This window comes from Vespa crabro, chromosome 22, assembly GCF_910589235.1.
Source record: "Vespa crabro chromosome 22, iyVesCrab1.2, whole genome shotgun sequence".
NCBI classification, from domain to species: domain Eukaryota; kingdom Metazoa; phylum Arthropoda; class Insecta; order Hymenoptera; family Vespidae; genus Vespa; species Vespa crabro.
The window spans coordinates 3,536,201-3,554,252 of NC_060976.1; the positions used below are offsets into that span (position 1 = coordinate 3,536,201).

Sequence of the window (18,052 nt, forward strand, 5' to 3'; positions counted from 1 at the left end):
CATCGATTTGAAGATGCATTAACGTACGATATACCTGATCGGATTACTAAATTGACGAACGAACGTGATTGTCATGCATGGGGAGATCCAATCGTTCGACACAGTATGCGTTTGCTTGAATGTAATGCTTCGGGGGTTTAACGGCTATCGATGGCTTCATGGAAGAACCATAATACCATGGGAAAACTCTCCTCAACGCATCTACGTTTTTTTTCTTTTTTTCTTTTCTTTTTTTTTCTTTTTTTTTCTTTTTTTTCTTTTTTTTTTTTTTTTTTTTTTTTTTAAAGAAAAATCTCTTGAAAAGTCTTTCGAAAAATCTTTCCCTTCGTACGTGTATCCACGAATCGTTAATTCCGAAGTATAGAAATGCAAATTTAATTTAAGAATAAATTCTTTTAAAAGTCATAAAAAACTGGTTTGATTGGTTATTTGATTCTTTATGAAATCTAGATGTACGAATATAGATATTATATTAACGAATAAAAACAACAAAAATATGTGTGTAAATATATATATATATTCATTTTGTATTTGTTCTGATTGGTTCGATAGTTCTTTTTTGGTTTCTTTTTTTTCTTTTCTTTTCTTTAGTTATATTTTTCGAAATGGATACGTACGAAGTTCAAGGAAATATTTCTACGATTCGTTTGCAGCCGCTTTATATATGGCTTTTAATAATAACACGGAATGATTTTAAGTAATTACGAAAGGCAAACGAAACGGCGGTCTCGCGTTATTAAATTGAGATGGAAAACGGAACGGTACAACTCTCTGTTAATCTTCTCTCTACCATTGGATCCGTGATTAATTCCGATAATAACGCTTTTGATAATAGTCACGGAGAATGATAAACGGTAGACATCTAAATGATGTTCATCGCAAAGTATCGGATATAAAAAAGCAAGAAAGAGAGAGAGAGAGAAAGAGAGAGAGAGAGAGAGAGAGAGAGAGAGAGAGAGAGAGAGAGAGAGAGAATGAGTGAGTGAGTGAGGGAGGGATAAAAAGAGAAAGAGAGTTCTCCGCCTAGAAGCATGTCTCAGGCCCGGCAGGGAGTCAGAATGAGTCAGGGATCCCAACAGGTGTATAGGTTGTATGTCTTGGAGAACGATTCTCTCTTCTGCATACTTTTCAGGGCCGTGCTAAGCTGACCGTCTTTCTTAGGATCGCAAATGACAATGAAAGAGAATGAAGAAAATGCAAATGAAAATGAAGAAAAGAAAAAAGTACAGGAGGAGGAGACAACGTTTCTTTTTTATCGTTTTTATTACTTAACGATTCGCTTATTTAATTCTAATTAAGTCAAATTCGTCAAATCGACAGATAGGGAAAAGGGAGAAAAATATTTAATCGGTCATTTCTTACCATTGAGTTTCCTAAAAAAAAGCGTACATACGTATTCTTTTGAGTATGTGGCCCCAAGACGAGGACGAGACGTCGTCGCCATAAAAGTTACGAGCGGGATCGTAACAAAGTTCCAAAGTCGTTTAACGTCTCTGTTTCCAAGGGAGAACTGGATTCGCAATGGAAAAGAATATCTTGCCGATATATCTGTATACATATCTACATACATTCATATGTAAATGCATATGTATGTAATAAATACCATTTTCTCGTGAAAGACTAACCGTGACGAATTTTTCTCATTCTCCCATCATCCATGCTCTATTCGCAATACTAACTATTTAAAATAAGGATTCGTTGATAGAAAGTATAATCCAATTTTATTCTCATTATTTTTCATTATGTTCAACTTACGATTTATTTAATTGACGATGTCGTTAATGGCTAACCTTCATTTTCATTACTTTTCATTTAATACGTGCGATCTCACTTTCTTTCGTGGTTGTATAGCGTGTATACAAGTGTAGTAGAATGGTGTAATTAAACGAGGAAAAAGGGAAAAAAGAAGAAAAGAAAAAGAAAAGAAAGAAAAGGAAAGGGAAAAGAAAGTAGAGAGGAACGAAAGAAAAATAAACGAAATGAAAATGTGAAGAGCAAAGGGAATGGAGAAGAAGAAAAAGAAAAAGAAGTTAAGTTGGTACGATTTGGGCAATACTTTAGCTCTCGTGGTAGGGAGAAATCGTCGTCGTCGTCGTCGTCATCGTCGTCGTAGTCGTTCTGCTCGGTTAGAATGGTGGAGGAAGGCCGTGAGGCCCTCGTTGAGATCCGTTTGGTCCGATCGTGTGTGAACCCGCTGCGCGCAGCGCATACCAAACTCCCCTATCTCCTCTCTCACTCTTCTTCTCGATCCACGTTTTCTCGAAACTCATACACTCACCTTACACAGGCTTACAAACGCACGCGTGTAAATCGGGGCCCGGATAGTGTCCCGGGCATTTAATACGAGGAATGCCACGTTGAGTCCGTTGGTTCTCGTTTTATGCAGGTAACTGCGACCAACACTAACATCGTCAAGCTAAGGAAGAAAAGGAGAAAGAGAAAGAGAGAGAGAGAGAGAGAGAGAGAGAGGATAGCGATTCTTTTATTCTTCTTCTTCTTCTTCTTCTTCTTCTTCTCCTCTTTTCTCTTCGTTCGGACGAAGGAGAAGAGCCGCGACATCGTACAGAAAGACGTTCTCGACTTGGCCTTGTACACCCTCTCGTGAATAGTGGATATCTCTTCTCGAACTCGATCTCTCCTCCCATTGCTCGAGATCTTTTCCTCTCTCTCTCTCTCTTTCTTTCTCCTCGATTTCTCGCGTCGTCCTTCTTCAACCCCTTACGGGCTTTCTGAGGTTCTGGGTACGCCGCGAGATTTATTAGCTACCTGGCTAATTGGGAAGCGAGGACGAGAAGCGGATTCCAGAACGAAGATTTCCGCCGTGCACCTTCCGAAGACTGGAACAGGAAAGAGAAAGAAAGAAAGAAAGAGAGAAAGAAAGAGAGAGAGAGAGAGAGAGAGAGAGAGAGAGAGAGAGAAATGTGCTTGCAGCTCCCTTACTACTGTAGTGTCAGAGGTTCCACGGAATTTTCAGGAGAACAAAACCAAAAGAAGTGGGAGAAGCTCATTCGTGCATATTTCTTTTTCAAAGGTTTTACATTACCTGGATATTGTTTGAAAATTTATCGGACCCGTTAGCATTGCGCTTGAAACTCGATTTAACGACTCGAATTAACTAAAGGAGAGGAAATAAAAAATAATAAGAAGAAGGTAGCCTCCTCGCCTTCTTATCCTAATTTTATTCAAGAAATATGGCGACTCTCGATTATTTCGATCGTTATCACAAAATATTTTGTCTTGTTCGGTGAGAAATTCTCTCGAGTCGAATATATAAAGGAAAGAAACATTCTTCGTTATCGATATTGAAATGCGAAACGACCTCAAATACGTTCAACGCGATACGATAGAAATTTTAATATGGATCGAACCGGTCAGTAAAATTGTAAAAAGTAAAGAAAAAAAAGAAAGAAAGAAAGAAAGAAAGAAAAGAATAAGAAATAAGAAAAATAACATTAAGTTAAATTAAATCAAATCAAATTAAATCAAATTAAAAACACTAAGGTGAAAATAAATCAGTTTGAAAGAATATTATGAAAGTGGAATAAGTAATAATATGTAGTAGCAATAGCAGAGTAGTAGTAGTAGTAGTAGTAGTAATAGTGGTAGTAGTAGTCGATCGAAAGACTACGCCTGACGAATCGAAATAGGTGCGTGGGAACGTAGCTTTTAAGTAGGAGAAACGTAATTGCTAAGAGTTTCGTTTGGTCGACATGGAGGAACGACAACGACGACGGCGACGACGAAGACGACGACGACGACGACGACGACGACGAGAACAACGACGAATAAGGAATCGAAAGAAAACGACTACTCTCATTCAAGGTTTCCAACTTGGATCCACTTGGATGAGAGTAGACTAGCTGCGTGCGAGAGCGTACCCGCTGACTGACTCGGCCGCTACTTTGTACGCGTCCTCACGTACGGCTCGTTCGATCTTTTCCGCGAAACCTAAGACACGTCGAGGCTGACATAGAGAGAGAGAGAGAGAGAGAGAGAGAGAGAGAGAGAGAGAGAGAGAGAGAGAGAGAAAGAAGAAGAAGGAGACGAGGCCTATTCGGCGTACGTAAGTAACCTGCGCTCGTCCATGCACGCACGACGATCACAGTCGTCGTTGTTGTTGTTGTCGTCGTCGTCGTCGTCGTCGTCGTTGTCGTTGTCGTTGCTGTCGTCGTCTCGTTGTCGTTGTCGTTCGTAGTCGTTGTCGTTCGTTGTCGTCGTCGTCGACGTCGAAGAAGAAGAAGAAGAAGAAGAGAGAACGATTGCTAGGTCGAGACACATAGGTATACGTAGGTGTATATATAATAGATACGTAGGTGCTAGTGAATGTAGATGTAGTTAGATAGAGTAAGAAAGAAAAAAGAGAGAGAGAGAGAGAGAGAGAGAGAGAGAGAGGGAAAAGTATAGTAAGCATACGCGCTACGTGCTTCGCGTATCTCCTGCTTCCGTCGAGCATTTTAGACTGCAAATCGACCTTTCCACGGTGCTCCGTTAGCTGTTGCTCGCACCGGATACACTGAATGCAATGGAAAGCTAGACTCCTCGCAAAAAATTCAAAAGCTAGATATATATCTCACCCTGACCCTGTCGTCACACCGTAGTCCTCGGTAATTGACACTGTTACGCGATATTGAGGGACTCCGAACAGCTGACTACGGTTTTCTACCGATGGAAGTTCTCATAGATACATATAATACTTCTTCCTTTAATACTCCTTAGATATAAAGAGAAGATTGAAAATTATCCGTAGAGGAAAAAATTGATTAAAGTGAGTGAAATATATTTATATACCTCTATAGAGAAATTTCATGGTTCTAACTGACACTATGTAAAAGAAAAAGAAATGAAGAGGTTACTTTCCCCTGATCTACGAGCATCAATTTTCAATTTCTATCTCTTTCCCTCGTACTCGAATGTTACGACTTCTATGGTGAAAGGGAAAATTCGCGAGCTAGCAACGGCCGCAAGTCGTGAAAGCAATTTCCAAGCAAGAACACCCACGCGAATTCCTAGATCCACGATGATTGTCGTCTTCGTGTCTCGTACGTAACTACACACACACACACACATATATATGTGTGTGTGTGTGTGTGTGTGTGTAAAAATCATATATACTAAACTTTATCGAATCTCGTTTGACAATTTCATTGACTACTCCTTATTTCATTGATATTATTTTTATTAGTCGTTCGACGATAGTTTTGCTAAATTCTTAACGCGATAGTCGAAGGGAAGGATATATAAAACGATTCTAATTTTAGCGGGACTGTCAGAGAACAAACTAAACGTCTAATCCCAACACAACGCTAGGATAATCTCTCGTAATTCGATGATTCATCTCGTTCTACGGATGACGTTTTATTCGAAAAGATCTTTCTCTCTTTTTTTCTCTTACTACCTCTCTCTCTCTCTCTCTCTCACTGTCTCTCTTTTTTCCTTCCTTTCTTTCTTCCTTCCTTTCTTTCTTTCTTTCTTTCTTTCTTCCTGTCTTTCTTTCTCTCGGCAAAAACCGGCCGAGTATAAAATACATCTGGCAACAATATCGGAAGCTTTTTTTAAAGCGCTACCTCAGCCCATTTAAATCGTACAATGTAACCATCAGAATGGAAGTGGAGAGGAACAAGAAGAAGACGCGGGACCTCTTGACAAAGAGAATCGTTCGGACGAAGACGAGAAAGAGAGAGAGAGAGAGAGAAACAGACAGACAGTACAAAAGAACGTTCTTTTGACTAGAGAGAACTCGTCGTTCGACCGACCGACCGACCGACCAACGACGAATTAGAATATATATATATATATATATATATATATATATATATGTATATATATATGTATATATATATATATGTACACGAAGTGTAAGGAAAAAAAAGCAAGCATGAAAGTCGCGGGCGTGGGAAAGCCGGAGCCCCGAGCGAGCCACCAATTAACACCAATTAGCGCTCATCTGCTCTAGGTACGAGAGAGAGATAGAAATAGAGAGAAGGAGAGAGAGAGAGAGAGAGAGAGAGATATAGAGAAAGAGAGTTTGCGTTCGAATACGAGTCGACAATGTCTTCTTTGTGCTTGAGAAGACAATGCTACTCGAATCATCATCATCATTATCATTTTCGAACGGACCTCGTTGTCATTATTATTGTCCATCGTTGTTTGTTCAAATTCATTCGATCGATCGTATTGCATATAAAAAAGGGTAACGTTTTCTCCAATTCCTATGAAGACAAGGTTTGCTTCGTAAAAGTAAGAGAATCGTCTGTAATTCTTGCCAAGTTGGCATCGAAGATACAAAAGAAATATTCCGTACACGAGCGTTACGTCGGATCAACGACGTCGAAAGTCTCACGATATATATCGTTACGTATTGGCACGATGATTGGTAAAACGAGAGAGAGAGAGAGAGAGAGAGAGAGAGAGAGAGAGAAAAGAGAGATAGAAAAAGAAGGAGAGAGTCCTCACCTGTCAAAAGTCACTCGAACTTGTAATAAAAAGAAATACGTATGTACGTAGATAGGTATCATTTTCGAAATACACTTCGAACAGTTTGTCGCTCGATTTAAATGTTTTCGATTCACGGGAGAAATTGTTCGAGGCATTATTCCATACTTTGGTAGTTTGGTCACGATCGCTAAGAAAGAAGAAGAAGAAGAAGAGTATTCCGAAGAAGTAACGAGTTCCTTCGTGAAAAAAAAAAAGAAAAAAAAAAAAGAAAAAGAAAACAAAAAGAGCTAAGAAGAAAAAAATCAATAAAAAAAGGGAGGGAGACAAAAAAAGAAACGTAAAAGAACGACAACAACAAAAAAAAAAAATAAAAAAATAAAAAGAGAGAAGAAAAGAGAAAATAAAATAAAATAAAAAAAGAGAAGGAAACAGAAAATAAATCCGTCCTGAAGATAGTAGTAACATTGTCGTATATCGATGAGAGACCTACGTTTTGCATATCAAAGGAGCTTCTCGAATTCTGTAGTTTATGGCGATTGGTTCGACGATAGCCAAACCAGTTCCCTCTTCTACTCGTCCTGCGTACATGACTTACGAATATATGCACATATAATTATTCCCTTGAGAGAGAGAGAGAGAGAGAAAGAGAGAAAGAAATAGAGAGGGAGAAAGGGTGTGGAGAGAGAAAGGAAAAGAGAGAGAGAGAGAGAGAGAGAGTAGGTGCCTGAGATTATTACCTAGAAAGCACCTTCTCGTGTTATATGTGAATCCTTCGAAAGGCGCGGAAATTCTTAAGCGTATTCACGATGCCCCGCGTGCCCAGGGATTATATCGGAATTTATGAAATTCTTTAGGATTTATCGCCGCGAAGTCGCCATTTAAAGAACACCAACCGAGACGGATCTAACGATCCTCTTTACATCCTTAAATATGGAAACGTGTGATAAAGCACATACTTACATCTTGTTCTTAGAATATTTTCGCTACCGTATTTATAATATTGAAATTAAAAAATTTCTCCGTACGCGAATAAAACGATACTGATAATAACCTATATCGATTATAAATTACAATGAGCTCATATCGTGCTCCCTTTATTCTCATTGCCATATATTATCCTTAATACGTCATGTATAATATGTGTAAAGTTATTTGAGAATGAGAAAAGGAAGATTTAGGAAAAAAAAAAAAAAAGAAAAAAGAAAAAAAAAAGAGAAAGAAAATTCATTCTCTAGGAACGATTACGGTCGTTTTTTCATTTGCGACGAAGTATTGTCGCAAGGTAATACGAAAAAAGAAGAAAAAGAAAAAAAGAGAAAAAAATGAAGGAAAGAAGGAAGAAAGGGAGGAAGGAAAGAAAGAGAAGGAAAAAAAAAATTACAAGAAAATTTGACCGTCCACTCGATTTTAACTTGACTCACCTCATTGTCTGCCTGCCTTCGCGTTCATTAACGACACGCGTGAGTGCGTGACGCGCACCGACGCAGGGTGCACGTAGGTTTTTCCTTCTTCTTTTATTTCACGGGACCGGTTCCATCAGGAACACTTCCAGCTTTCTACCATCGACCTTCTCTCTCATGTTCTCTCTCTCTCTCTCTCTCTCTCTCTCTCTCTTTCTTTTTCATTACCTCTGTCCCTTCCTCTCTCTCTCTCTCTCTCCTTCTCGATGTTCGAATCTCCTTGCGAGAGAGATCGGAACCCGTTCGCTCGGTAGAAGATAGGCCCGTCTTCCGTGGCGGAGAAGAGCGATTGGAATTTATTTATTGCATTAGCCGACCGTCACTCACGCTCGGCCCTTGATTGGTGCCTACCAATCAGGATTCGCCGCTGCTATGCCAGAGCAAGATGCAACGAGCGAGATATAAGAAGGACGAAGGGGTGGGTTGAGGTCTAACTATCGATATATACTTGTATGTAGTATATATAAATATATATATATATATATATATATATGTGTGTGTGTGTGTGTATATATTGTGCATGTGTGTTGTTACATATAAAACACATACGTATACATACGAACGAAGAAAGAAGGTAGAAAGGAGGAAAGTCGTTTGATCGGGGGAATGACGTAACGATATCTCGCTCTAACCGCTACCGTAATTACTCTGATTAACAGTCGTTCGACGATACTCACCCGGTGATCTCCCGCGGTGCGATGCAGAGAGTATGAGAGAGAGAGAGAAAATGGACGATGCTTCTTCTCAATATATTTATCTCGACACGTCGTTTATCACCTTATCGAGATATTCTTTATATATCGATAAATCGAATAAAACGCGTAAAGGATTTTATATCCTTTGGTGTCTCCCATTTCAGTTACTCTTGAGAATCTCGATAAAGAAAAGGAGACAGGGCGATGACAGTTATGGTTGACTGCTAGACCAATTGGCTTGCTCCGGACTATATAACGTAATGTAATAATGATCCTCAAAGGTCAGGAAGCGACGTATAAATTTGCAAAAGCCCGAGCGTCAAAAGGTTCCACTTACATTAGGGAACCCGTTTCTCCTCGGGGAATTATATTCGAGCTGGGCAAGGGTTAACTGACGTCCTCATCAAACTATACCTTCTTTTCCGCTTTTAAAACGAGCCTCTCTAGACGAAAGTGACGTCAGGGATTATGATTTCGATACGTCGGAATATATATACACACACATATATATGTGTATATATATATATATATATATATATATATATATATATACACTTATATATATAACGCGTGCACGCAGCACACCAGCTGTGAGGAAAGTCGCGAATCGAGTCTGTTTGGAAAGTGGGATCAGAGAGTACTTCCGAGCATCGACATCGTCAGTCGGTCAAAGTTCTTCAGAGGTTCTCGCATTGTATGTCTCGAAGAATCTTCTCGATTAGCATCTCTTATTCTCTCTCCCTTTCTCTCTTTCTTTTTCATGGCTCATCCTTTTCCCTGACGAGCAAGAACGTTCGGGACTCTCATAGTCAGCATGGATTAGAAAGTACACGGAGCGCTCGTCTGGTCGTTGCAAAGCCAATTTCCAAAGGAATAAACGATCCTTCGATTCCGTCTCCTTTATCCTGATTTCTATCCAATTTTTAAACGATAATCGTACCACCTGTTGCTAGTTCGACTCGTGAAAGAAGAAGATAGGTTCGTCTTTTAGGACCCAATTTACTTCGGGCGGTAGCAATTTAGGTGTCTGCCTTTGGGAATGAGTCGATTAGAAGAAATTAGAAGGTCTTTTATTTTTCTTTTTTTCTCCTCCTTCGGACGAAGACAGATGCGTCGTATTATTTTCCATATTTTATTTATTTTATTTTTATATATACGTATATATTATTATTATTATTATTATTTTATTATTGTGGAATATTACTTCGTCTTTTATCATCGAGCAAAGTTCAGAGATCATTAATACTTATCTTTGATAAATATCTTTCGACGTCTTTTCTTCTTTTCTCCTTTTTTTTTTTTTATGTATTTTAAAATTCCTACCTAGATTTACCATCACGTCAACTCGAAAGATTTATCGACGACAACGATTTCCTTTACAGAGGCAATTTACGCTGATTCTACAAGCGAGAGACGAGGCGAGCGCCGGCGTCATCGAGGAAGCGAGCTACAGCGGAATCGTCCTGCCTGGCCCAACGTGGCACACTCTCAATCATCAGGGTAGAAATGCTCATTTGGCTTATCGCGTGCGCGTCCAATGTGCGGATCATTACTACAACGCGACGTGTACCAAGTTCTGCCGGCCGAGAAACGACATATTCGGTCATTACACCTGCGACGAGAATGGCGATAAAGTCTGCATACAAGGCTGGAAAGGTTCCGATTGCGAGATAGGTGAGCGAGATATCATTGCAATTTCAATTCTTACCTGTACTTTCTTCTTCTTCTTTTTTCTTTTCCTTTCCTAATTAAAAGATAATTCTGTTCTTTCTCAATGCGAACTATTGATTATCATGAGAATTATCATGATGATTAAAGTTTATAAAATTGCGATATCATAACAATTGTACATTCGTTCGTATATATATATATATATATATTTCTAACTTTTTTGGAGAAGGGGAAAAGCAGTACAAAAGAAAGGGAAGGAAAAAAAAAACGAAATAATCGAAGACAAAAGTTTTTCTAAGATTCCAAACTTTTCTAATAATCAACCGAGTCCACTCGGGTATGTAAGTTCAGCTAATGAGACTTTGGAAAATCAGTAATCTTTTTTTTTTAACACAAGTGTTAGTACGAGAGCTCGTTTGACAATTTCCACGGGTTCAAATCACAAATGACAGGAGAAACTTTTGCGACGTGACAATGCCAAGTGTCACGTGTACGTCTTCAAAATGCGATTCCTGGTTTCTAATGACCGACTCTGATCCCGTAAAAGAGATAGAGAGAGAGAGAGAGAGAGAGAAAAAAAAAGAAAGAGAAATAACAGAAAGACGAACTCGATCTAACTCTGGAAGGAACACCTCGCGAAAGAGAGAGAAAGAGAGAGGGAGAAAGAGACAGAGACAGAGAGAGAGAGAGAGAGAGAGAGAGAGAGAAAAAAAGAGAGCAAGAAGAAAACGTGGGTTGAGATCAAGAGGCACGGCCCCTTGCGGATCGTAAAACATACGAATTATCTCAAAGCGTGCCTCAATGGGCGGACGTTAGACGCATGTCGTACGATCTTACAAAGGTAGCGACATCACGCCAGGTCTTGGCTCGCACAATGGAGCGCCAGGCTAATATATAACAGCTCTTTCTTCGCTGCTTAATCGTTACTTCCGTCTCACTGTGATTGCGACTCACCGGGTCGCAGTGTCACATCCCATCTCTCTTCTCTTCTCTCTCTTTCTCTCTCTCGCGCGCGCGCTTTCTCTCTCTCTCTCTCAACCTTATTCCAATCCATATTCATATTCATTCCGCGACCTTGTGAGACCGAACCGCAGTACCGTTCCACGAGAAAATTATTACTTCTATGTATATGTATTTCTTTCTAGACGCTAAAATCGATGGGCGTTAAACGCGGATTCATTTCTGAAAATGATATATTAAAATATCGTCTATTTTCGATCGAGTTATTACGTTCGATATAATTTAAGGATATTAATTCCGAGTTCGTATTCTCTCGGTAGAAAAGAAAGAAGAAAAAGAAAAATGAAGAAAAATAAAAAAGAAAAAAAATAAAAGAAATCACTCTTAGAGATGATTACGCAGAGATATGCTATATCGAATCTTTCTCCTTCCATGTCAAGGAGAGAGATTCAATTTGAGGATTTATGAAGGAATTAAATAATTTCTTTCGGACGCGCGCTCTATTTCCGAGTTTGAAAGAGGGGGGAAAGAAAAAAGAAAAGAAAAAGAAAAAAAAGATCGATGAAACCCAATTAGGATCTATCGGATAGAAATCGTGTACTCGTGAGACGTCGAGTTGTTGTTCGGTGGTAATGTATAGGAGAAAGAGAGAGAGAGAGAAAGAGAGAGAGAGAAAGAGAGAGAGAGAGAGAGAGAGAGAGAGAGAGAGAACTGGCTCTGACATTTTTGTCGCACTGTGAAAGGTCAATAGGAGAATTTCACTCGTGCATCCTCTTCACACGAGCTCTATGCACGAACCCGGCCGTAACGTGCCACGGCGGCTTGTGAGAGAAGTCAAATCTTTTCCGTGATAACATCGTCGTTCGTTCGGCACGCTCTCGACTCTTAGAAACTACACGGAAACTTCTCGTGATGAGATACGCATTAATACATCTAAGAGTGTTCCTAAACGATCATTGAAATTTAACCCAAGAAAAATCTTGATCTTTTCATGATCTTAACTTTATATCCCCACGGTATTTGAAATATCATTTAGTTCGTTTTAATATATATTAAATTTGATTGACTTAAAAAAGAAACATTCCTTGTGTTTTTTTTTTTTTTTTCATATTTCTTATTATATTCATCATTTCGAATCGAATAAACCAAGAAAAATATCATGATACGTTGTTCTAACGAGCAACCAACGATATATTCAAGCGTTACCCATTTAAATGCCTTACTGCCAGTATAAATGCTTATTGCCACCTGTTGCTTTCCATATTCCACGGTTATCAAAGCAGAAAATCGTTGATTATTTGTAAAACTGTGTACGACGTAATACAGTTTATATTAGCAAAGCTTTTTCGTAATTGCTTTTTAATCGATAGAATATACGACTTCCCCCGAGAGAGTTTTTCTAAATTCTTACTTGTAACGATCGATCGGAAAAACTCTGACCAAACGAAGGAAGTAGTTGTAGCCCGAAGGGAAGGAAATGGAGAGCGTAAATCGCGAGTTAATTTAACCGACGCGGCGTCGACTTATGTGAATCAATCAACCACCAAGAGCTTCCTTCAAGCATCATCGACTAGATTTATAGTTTCCGAGCTACGAGAAAATGTACTGTTCCTTCTAACTCTCTCTCTCTCTCTCTCTCTCTCTTTGACTTTTTCTTAGAGGAGGAAACGTCTAACGGCGTAAAAGCTCTCGAAGATGAAACGTGGCTTGATTGGCTCGAGATAGGATTGCTTAGTGGTACGCAAACGCGTTTCCGATCGAGTCCAATCGAGCATCGGCCGCTAGTGAAGTAAAAGAGGCCTTGCTGTGCTTGATCGTAGAAAGAGAAGAGAGGGAGGCACGATGACGTGCCGTCATTTAGTACCTCGAGAGTATCCCGATGCAGTCGTATAAATATCCGTAAATGTCCGTCGTTCGTGAGGACGAGAGAGGCCAGGACTATTAATCATTAGAGATGCTGCGAAAGAGCAGGTATATTCCTATGTATCTACGTATGTTTCTTTTACATATATACAAGCTTGGCTATATTATACTCTCGCGAACGTATGCAAAAGGAGCATACATTTCTATGTCCATGTTTATATATATATATATATATATATATATATATATATATATATATATATGTACTTATATGATGCTTTTACGCGAGAAAGAGCGTGCGGGTATATTTGAAGCGCGTGACGTAACGGTAAAGTCCTCGTCGTCTTCGTCGTCCTCATCTCTTGTCTTCGATGTTCTCTCAGGAAAAGGGTCGAAAGTGTATATACGTACTCGCGTGTTGCCTCGCCATGAGTTTTCGTTTCACGTCCAAGGGAGATAATCCTTCTCTCTGTCGCTTCTCATCCGTCTTTCCGTCCCCTCGGCTAATTGAGTTGCCCGACTATAAAGCGATACTTCGTGCTGTCTTCGTCGACTTTCAAGAGGAACAAAATTACCGTTCCCGTAGATAGGAGATACCGTAATCACATGAAATTAAGTTTGGAAAGTCGGTGGAAACGCGTAGAGATATGAAAGAATAACGTCCTTTTGTATACACCCGTGATGCATTTTAAATAAGATTTATCTACGTATTGTGTACTTTTGATATAAGAAAATTAAAACATTGATTTTAGCTGTCTGTAAAGAGGGTTGTCATCCGGTTCACGGTCATTGCAACGTAAGTGGCGAATGCAAGTGCAGACACGGTTGGCGAGGTGATCTTTGCGATCAGTGTACACCATATCCCGGATGCAAGCATGGCTATTGCAATGGCTCGAGTTGGCAGTGTATATGCGACACGAATTGGGGTGGCATACTCTGCGACCAAGATTTAAATTATTGCGGGACGCACGAGCCTTGTCAAAACAGTGGCACGTGCGAAAATACGGCGCCGGATCAGTATAGATGTACATGCCCCGAAGGATTCTCCGGGCCGACTTGCGAGAAGGTCGACAATCCTTGCGCCTCGAGTCCGTGCGCCAATGGAGCAACCTGCATCGAATTAGGTGAAAGCGCTCATTGTGAGTGCGCGCCTGGTTTTACGGGGCCTTTGTGTGCGACCGACATCGACGAGTGTGCCTCGCAACCTTGTCAAAACGGTGGTACCTGCGTCGACGGTAGAAATGGCTTTGTTTGTAACTGTCCACCTGCCTGGCAAGGTTCTCTTTGTCAATTCGACGTCGACGAATGTGCGCTCAAGGAATCACCTTGCAAGAATTCGATCAGTTGCGTTAATCTTGCCGGTGATTATAGGTAAGTCCACTATATCCATCCGTCTCATTGCCAAAATCCATCTCCAAATTTAAATTATATAGAAATGTTTTCAAGATTAATCATTTACTGAAAAACGATTTAAAGACGAAATATGTAAAATTTCGAACAAAAGAATTAAATCATTTATTACTTAAGTAGAGTTAAGTAATAAAACGAATGACAAATTTTAGATGTCGGTGTCGAAGCGGCTTTAATGGCAAGAACTGCACGAAGAACATCAATGATTGTGTCGGACAATGTCAGCACGGTGCACTGTGCATCGATCTCGTTAACGATTATCATTGTAGTTGCACGGCTGGTTATTCCGGCAAGGATTGTGACGTCGACATCGATGAATGTGCCTCGAAGCCATGTCAAAATGGCGGAGAGTGCAGGGACCTGGTAAATGCTTATGAGTGCGTCTGTCCTGTTGGTTTCACCGGTTATCAGTGCGAGATCGATCGCGACCATTGCAGTCCAAATCCCTGCAGAAATTCAGCGCCATGTTTCAACACCCAAACCGATTATTATTGTCACTGTCCCGAACAATGGCAAGGAAAAAATTGTAGTGAGTCAGCCTCACAGAATCCTCAGTTCGGCGAGAATGCGGACGATCAATTAGGTTGCGGTAGCGAGGGAACGCCTTGCGGTGGCAGAGGAAGATGTAGCGGCGACAAATGCATCTGCGACCCTGGATATACCGGGGTACATTGTCACGAGAATATCAACGACTGTCGTGGCAATCCGTGTTTGAACGGTGGTACCTGCGTTGATCTGATAAATTCGTTTCAATGTATCTGCAGGGAAGGTTGGAGCGGAGATTTGTGCGATCAAGGTTAGCATACCAAATTAAGAAACATCCTCGATTTCGTATAATTTTAACGAACGATTTTAAAGAAATTAATTCGAGTTTCGAAATTAATACGAGAAAATGTACATTTACAGACGTAGACGAATGTATGGCGTCACCTTGCCGTAACAATGGCACATGCGTCGACGGGGTCGCCGACTTTACGTGCATTTGCCGAAACGGTTGGAAGGGAAAAACTTGTGCCCTTCGAGGTGGCCATTGTGAGCCTGGTACTTGTCGTCACGGAGGAACTTGTCAAGATCGCGGGGATGGCTTCACGTGTCACTGTCCACCTAGCTGGGAGGGTGCAGCCTGTCACATAGCGTCTCCAGCGTGTGCCAGTAATCCCTGCGAGAACGGAGCAACTTGCGTTAATACGGCCGACGGAAATTACAGATGCGTTTGCCGCGAGGGTTTCGAAGGGCCAAATTGTCTTCGTGACGTCGACGATTGTCAACCGTTGCCTTGCCTAAATGGTGGTAAATGCGTCGACGGAGTGAATTGGTTCAGATGCGAATGTGCACCAGGCTTTACCGGGCCAGATTGCCGTATAAACGTGAACGAGTGCGCGAGCGATCCCTGCACCGCCGGAGCGACCTGCGTCGATGGAATCGCCAGTTACTCTTGCGTTTGTCCACCGGGTATGTATAACACGTACGATTCTTACATTAATAAAAGTAACGTTATAAGAAAGAATATTGAATTACGCGCTTGATAAATAAGATCGACGTTTTAAAAGAAAGAAAGAAAGAAAGATAGAAAGGGAGTAGGGAGGAGAGAGAGAGAGAGGGGGGGGGAGAGGGAGAGAGGAGAAAGAACATCGATCCTGTTCATAATTCAGACCAGTTTTCATTCGAGGGCTGCTCGTACTTTACGATACAAACTCGTCTGGTGGGTTCTTACATCTTCTTTTTGTCCGTTCCGCAGGCAGGACCGGTATTCGTTGCGAGATTCGCACGGCCGGCGGTCCAGGATGCGTGGCAGCGAGTTGGGAAGACGACTGCAACATTTGCGAGTGTCGAAGCGGAAAGAATCGATGTAGTAACGTCTGGTGCGGTCAGGGTAACTGCTTGAACGGTACGTCCTGTCTGGCGCACGAGGTATGCGTTCCAAGCCCGGGAGAAAGTTGTCTCTCGCCGCCCTGTCCAGCTTGGGGTGAATGTCGACCGGTGGAAACTGGAAGAAGAGTAGGACCACCGGCATTACCGGCACCACCCTCCTGTTGGCCTGGTCAAGCGACACCAGGGCCAACGTGTTCGAGACTGACTATACTTTTGAGAAGAGACACTTTAGCGTCCGGCACGTCAGTCGAGTTGCTCTGTCGTAGATTGCGAAAACTCCTGGCCGATCCGAGGCGACCGCAATTGATCGTTTTACTTTGCGATCTTAAGCCCGGTGACAACGACACGGTCGAAGTTACAATTTTCTCGGAAACGGCAGCCGACGCAGCCAGAGATTTGGGCGAAGCACTTAGCCGTCCTATGGGCAGACCGCTCGCTCTTGCCTCAGTTTTAGAGGTCAAAGTTGAAACCGCTCTTATCAGCGAGCCAAGTTCCAATTCCAACAACGTGGCAGGTGGATACGTAGCCGTTCTTGGCGGTGCTCTTGCAACCGTCCTTTTACTCGCTCTATTTGGAGGACTCTGGTATCTAAGGACAGCGAGACAACGATCGAGCTTGACTGCGACTACCAGCAGCGAGACGTCCTTGCATCGTCATCGTAGTGACCTTGACGAGAAATCGAATAATTTGCAAAACGAAGAGAACCTAAGAAGGTACGCAAATCCATTGAAGGATCAGGATCCTGAACCACGAGTGTCCGTGGTCAGACCATTGTCCGGTGCTTCGCTCGGTTCTCTCGGTACAACGGAAGAGAGTCTCGAAATGGTATCGGAAGAAGGAAGACATCGTTTACCACCCCTTTACAAACCGCCGAGCGCCGAAACGAGAAACAACACGGCGAGTTTTAGTTACGAGGAGGGACCTCACAAACCTTACACCAAACCGAGAATACAGGAACCAACGTACTCGCATCAGCAACCTGGAACGAGTCAGACCTCGGGTCCTCATCAAGTGTTAACGGTACACGTTTAAGTGTTAACCTCTATCTTTTCTGCCGCACCAAGGATTTCGAATTTCATTACGGTTTCACTCGATTCATATAACTGTGTTCAAAAAAAAAAAAAAGAAAAGTACCACCAGACATCTATACCACCGTGTATTTACTGGCTGGTGATGCAAAGGAAAAAAGGAAAACAGAAAAAAAAAAAAAACGTATACGTTGCTAAGAAAATTTTACTGGTATGCTAAGATTTTTACGTTAAAAGACGCACGAGTTGAAAAAGTTTTACTTCATTGATATTCCGTTAAAAATTAATGAAGAAAAAAGAAAAAAAAAAAGAAAAAAAAGAAAAACGATCCAACGATCGAAAGACGAATTAAAAAACGTATCTTGTCTTCTGCCCGCTCCCCCTTACCCCGCCACCCCCTTCCTTCCTCCCAGCCAACCAGCCACCCACAACCCATCCAATCACCCACCAAGTGAAGTTACGTAGGAGAAACGAAATCTATCGTAAATTGTTAAAATTTGTATTTAATCCTTTTCTACGTGTTCGAGAGTTCCCTTTTCTTATGACTTCATGATGCGACAATAAGCGCGATCGCGACGATTATAAGTAACTATAATGATAACATTGTCTCTTGTTATCGTTGTACATATGTATATAGCTCGTACTTAGTAATTTTCGC

The 18,052-nt window shown here is 41.1% G+C and overlaps 1 protein-coding gene across 2 annotated transcripts in view; it reads left to right on the forward strand.

Annotated features, from left to right (window-relative positions):
* The window catches only part of LOC124431605 (protein jagged-2), a 44,217-nt gene that overhangs the window by 24,059 nt on the left and 2,106 nt on the right, over window positions 1-18,052 (forward strand). For both annotated transcript variants that reach the window (XM_046979699.1, XM_046979698.1), the window contains exons 3-7: window positions 9,973-10,264; window positions 13,837-14,455; window positions 14,647-15,290; window positions 15,401-15,946; window positions 16,233-18,052. The exon at window positions 16,233-18,052 is cut by the window's right edge and continues 2,106 nt beyond it. In XM_046979699.1, coding sequence (XP_046835655.1) covers window positions 9,973-10,264; window positions 13,837-14,455; window positions 14,647-15,290; window positions 15,401-15,946; window positions 16,233-17,398 — 3,267 coding nt within the window. In that variant the 3' untranslated portion in view covers window positions 17,399-18,052. The remainder of the gene's footprint in view (window positions 1-9,972; window positions 10,265-13,836; window positions 14,456-14,646; window positions 15,291-15,400; window positions 15,947-16,232) is intronic.